Source organism: Camelina sativa, unplaced genomic scaffold (genome assembly GCF_000633955.1).
Source record: "Camelina sativa cultivar DH55 unplaced genomic scaffold, Cs unpScaffold01563, whole genome shotgun sequence".
Taxonomy (NCBI): domain Eukaryota; kingdom Viridiplantae; phylum Streptophyta; class Magnoliopsida; order Brassicales; family Brassicaceae; genus Camelina; species Camelina sativa.
In genome coordinates this window covers 1-4,656 of record NW_010922681.1, presented here as the reverse complement: position 1 = coordinate 4,656, position 4,656 = coordinate 1, and the positions used below count along the sequence as shown (strand labels likewise).

At 44.2% G+C, this 4,656-nt stretch overlaps 1 protein-coding gene across 1 annotated transcript; it reads left to right on the top strand.

Moving 5' to 3' along the window:
* Positions 1 to 181: 181 nt before the first annotated feature.
* Positions 182 to 1,663, top strand: LOC104774115. Its single transcript, XM_010498783.1, has one exon. The coding sequence runs from the start codon at positions 182 to 184 to the stop codon at positions 1,661 to 1,663; it is 1,482 nt and encodes a 493-aa protein (XP_010497085.1).
* The last annotated feature ends 2,993 nt before the right edge of the window (positions 1,664 to 4,656 follow it).

Here is a 4,656-nt window from a genome sequence, read left to right as displayed (position 1 = left end):
TTAATTGATGGCCCAAAGGAAGGCCCAATTCCATCGAGATAGCTAAAAAAAAAAAGAGAGCATTATCTCGAGGGGGAGTGATGGATTCTGTCGAAAATTTTCAAGTTTGATCATGGCTGGTACGAGCCCCCCGAACCCGACCTCGAACAACACGAACTCGACGACCCCGACTCAAGCCACTATGGAGGTAAGACGTACCATCTCTCCATATGACTTGACTGCTGCCGACAACCCAGGCGCTGTGATATCTCATCCGCTGTTGAAAGGGATGAACTACGAAGAATGGGCGCGAGGAATGAAGACTGCGCTTTGTTCTCGCAAAAAGTTCGGTTTTCTTGACGGAACTATTGCTCGACCCGAAGAAGGATCATCCGATCTTGAAGACTGGTGGACGATTCAAGCATTGCTGATCTCCTGGATTCGCATGACTATTGATCCTGTGTTGCGTTCCAACATTTCTCATCGAGATGTTGCCAAGGATTTATGGGAACACTTGAAAAAGCGTTTCTCCGTTACAAATGGTCCACACATTCAGCAACTCAAAGCGGAGCTCGCTTCTTGCAAGCAACGTGGACTTACGATAGAGAGCTACTATGGTAAGTTGAACAAGATTTGGGATAACATGGCTAATCACAGGCCACTGCGTCTTTGCAAATGTGGGAGGTGTGAGTGCAATCTTAACACATTGCAGGAGCAAGATCGAGAGAATGACAAGGTCCATGATTTCCTTTCTGGTCTTGATGATGCTTATCACACAGTGAGATTGACTCTGGTTTCTCGTATACCGATTCAATCTTTGGAGGAAGTGTATAATGTTGTTCTTCAAGAGGAAGATTTGAGGAACAATGTTAAAAAGGAGGATATTTCAGCTGACGTGATTGCATATGCGGTTCATCAACGAGGTCGTGTCTCCTCGTCCGTACGTATTGACGATGTGAAATCTGTATGTACCCACTGTCATCGAAGTGGTCATTCATCCGATCGTTGTTTTGCTGTTGTGGGTTACCCCGAGTGGTGGGATGATCGTCCAAGGAGCCGTATGGTACAAGGACGAGGTCGTGGTGGGTATATTGGTGGTGCATCGAGTGGTCGCGGTCGTAACATGACGTATGCCAATGTTGTTCACGTGCCTCCAATGCAGCCTCAGGAACACGTTAATTACGTGATCACGGACAAAGACCGCGATGGCGTTAGCGGCCTTGACAACAAGCAATGGGAGCGTCTTATAAAGCTTCTCAATGCTGGTGGCAATGGTGGAGCAAGTTCCAGTCACGAAAAAGTTTCGGGTAAGTATTCTACTCCTTCTTGGGTATTAGACAGCGGGGCATCTCATCATTTGACGGGTAACTTTGATATACTCACAAATGTGCGACATATGGAGCCTGTGCTGGTTATTTTAGCTGATGGGAGGGAGAGAATATCTAGTCAAGAAGGAACAGTTGTTTTGGGATCCAATCTGATTTTGAAATCTGTTTTTTATGTTGAAGAATTTCAGTCTGATCTCATTTCAGTAGGCCAGCTCATGGATGAGAATAGATGTGTAGTACAGATGGCTGATCAGTTTCTTGTGATCCAGGACCGTGCTTCGAGGATGATGATTGGTGCGGGTAAACGGATTGTGGAACATTTCGCTTTTGTAGAACGGAGGTGGGAGCGTTTGTGACGGACAAAGATACAAAGGCGTACGAGTTATGGCACAATAGGATGGGTCATCCGTCTCCAAAAGTCGTTGGTTCTCTTCCAAATGTTTCTGTTGCTGTTGTTTCTGAATTATCGAATAAGGTGTGTGATGTATGCTTGCGTGCCAAGCAAACAAGATCTTCTTTTCCCATTAGTGAGAATAAAACGTTATCTGTTTTTGAGCTTCTTCACGTTGATCTTTGGGGACCATATCGCACTCCTTCTTCCTCTGGTGCTCGATATTTTCTTACTGTTGTTGATGATTTTTCAAGAAATGTGTGGATTTATCTTCAACACGACAAAACCGAAACATCCACGAATCTGAAAAGTTTGATTTCCTTGGCTGCACGACAATTTCAAAAACAAGTTAAACGTATAAGAAGCGATAACGGAACAGAGTTTACAAGTATGAGTGGTTACTTTCGCACAGAAGGGATCATCCATGAAACTTCTTGTGTGGGCACACCACAACAAAACGGTAGAGTTGAGAGAAAGCACCGTCACATTTTAAATGTTGCTCGTGCTTTGCGTTTTCAGTCAAGCTTGCCGATCACTTTTTGGGGGGAATGTATATTGACTACTGGTTATTTGATCAATAGAACTCCTAGTTCGGTGATTGGTGGAGTCACGCCGTATGAGAAGCTACATGGTACTCCTCCAATTTACGATCATGTGAAGGTGTTTGGTAGTCTTTGTTATGTACAAAATCAAACACACAAAAGGGATAAATTTGCTCCAAGAAGTCGCAAGTGTGTATTTGTGGGCTATCCCTATGGCAAAAAGGCTTGGAGACTTTATGATCTTGACAAACAAGAATTTTTCTCTTCACGAGATGTGGTTTTCAGCAAAACAGAGTTCCCCTTTGCAACCTCTGTTCTCGAAAACGAAAATGAAAACGATGAGGAAGACATTGAGCTATGGGCCACATCCTTATTGGGCCCAATTGTCGAAGAACCAACCAAGCCTGTTGGCCCATTACCCAATTCAAGTCCAATTGATGTTTTAGACCCGATACCTTCAACACTCGACTTATCTCCTTCGTCCTCATCTCCGGTGTCGCCATCCCCTGTTGCTCCGAGTCCGTCATCATCCTCCGCCTCCGTTGCTCTGTCTGAATCCTCGACCCCATCTCCTATCATACCCTCTTCGTCATCACCATCTCCTTCTCCTGCTAACGACGACGTTCATCAACCGGTCGCTGTTGAACTACGGCGAGGTCTCCGGTCGCGAAATCCACCACTGAAATTGCAGGACTATAAGACATACACAGCACAGACATGACTTCTGGGTAATTCTGCTTCTTTGTATCCACTTTTGAAATATGTTGGCTCCACTCGTTTCTCTTCGACACATCGAGCATATTTGATGGCGATCACCTCTGCTGTTGAACCAAAGACATATAAACAAGCAGCACAGAGCAAAGTCTGGAACAATGCTATGGGGTCTGAAATTACTGCTCTCGAAGAAAATGAAACTTGGACACTTGAAGATTTGCCTCCTGGTAAGAAAGCGATTGGCTCGAAATGGGTTTATAAAATTAAGCACAATTCTGATGGTTCAATTGAAAGATACAAGGCGCGTTTGGTGGCTCTTGGTAATAAACAGGTCGAGGGTGTTGATTACGGCGAAACGTTTTCCCCAGTGGCACGAATGCAAACGGTTCGACTGTTTTTACAAGTTGCTGTTGGAAACAATTGGCCAGTGCATCAGATGGATGTGCACAATGCTTTCCTCCATGGTGATCTTGTTGAGGAAGTCTATATGAAGCCTCCGCCTGGTTATGTTACCAATGATGAGACAAAGGTATGTAAATTGCGCAAGTCCTTATACGGTTTGAAACAAGCTCCTAGATGCTGGTTCGACAAGTTAACAAAGGCTTTGCGTGCCTATGGTTTTGTTCAATCTCTCTCTGATTATTCGTTGTTCTCGTTTGATAAGGGTGGTATACGGATCAATATTTTGATTTATGTTGATGACATGATTGTCTCAAGTAACTCTGATGAAGCCTTACATCTCTTTAAAGGATACTTGGCTTCTTGTTTCAGAATGAAGGATCTTGGTCCTTTAAAATACTTTTTGGGTATTGAGGTTTCTCGCAGCATCAAGGGTTTTTATTTAAATCAGAGAAAGTACACTTTGGACCTTCTGGATGAAGCTGGACTTTTAGGTTGTAAACCTGTGGACTTCCCTCTCGATCAGAATCATAAGCTGGGGCTTTCCACCTCTCCTTTGCTTCCACATCCCGATCAGTATCGTCGTCTCGTTGGGAAGTTGATCTACTTAGCAGCTACGCGACCAGATTTAGCATTTTGTGTTCATGTCTTATCGCGATTTATGAAAGCTCCACGACATGATCACTGGCATGCAGCTTTACGAGTTCTTCACTATTTAAAAGGCAATCCAGGACAAGGTATCCTCTTACGATCTCAGAAAAATTTTCAAATCACAGGATGGTGTGATTCTGATTGGTCAGGTTGCCCCCTTTCTCGCCGGTCTGTCAGTGGCTATCTTGTTCAAGTAGGTGCTTCTCCAATCTCTTGGAAGACAAAGAAGCAAGATACAGTTAGTATGTCATCTACAGAAGCGGAATATAGAGCAATGGCCTACATAACCAAAGAACTTCTTTGGCTGAAACGTGTTCTTCGTGATCTTGGGGTGAATCACGATCAACCGATGCGTCTCTGCTGTGATAGTAAATCCGCAATCTACATTGCTACGAATCCTGTTTTCCATGAACGGACGAAACATATTGAAAATGACTGCCACTTCATTCGAGACGAGATTCAGCGCGGTGTTCTTCTGCCAGTTCACATTCCGAGCAACTCTCAGCTAGCCGACATTTTTACAAAACCACTTGGTCAACCGGCATTTGAAGGCTTTCGTTCCAAACTGGGCATCTTAAATCTCCATGCTCCAGTTTGAGGGGGGGTATTAGGAGAGTTAAGAGTTACATCACATCCCGTATGTTTAGCTAAG

Coding starts and splice junctions, on each gene's coding strand:
- LOC104774115 (XM_010498783.1), top strand. CDS start 182: ATGGAGGTAAGACGTACCATCTCTCCATATGACTTGACTGCTGCCGAC.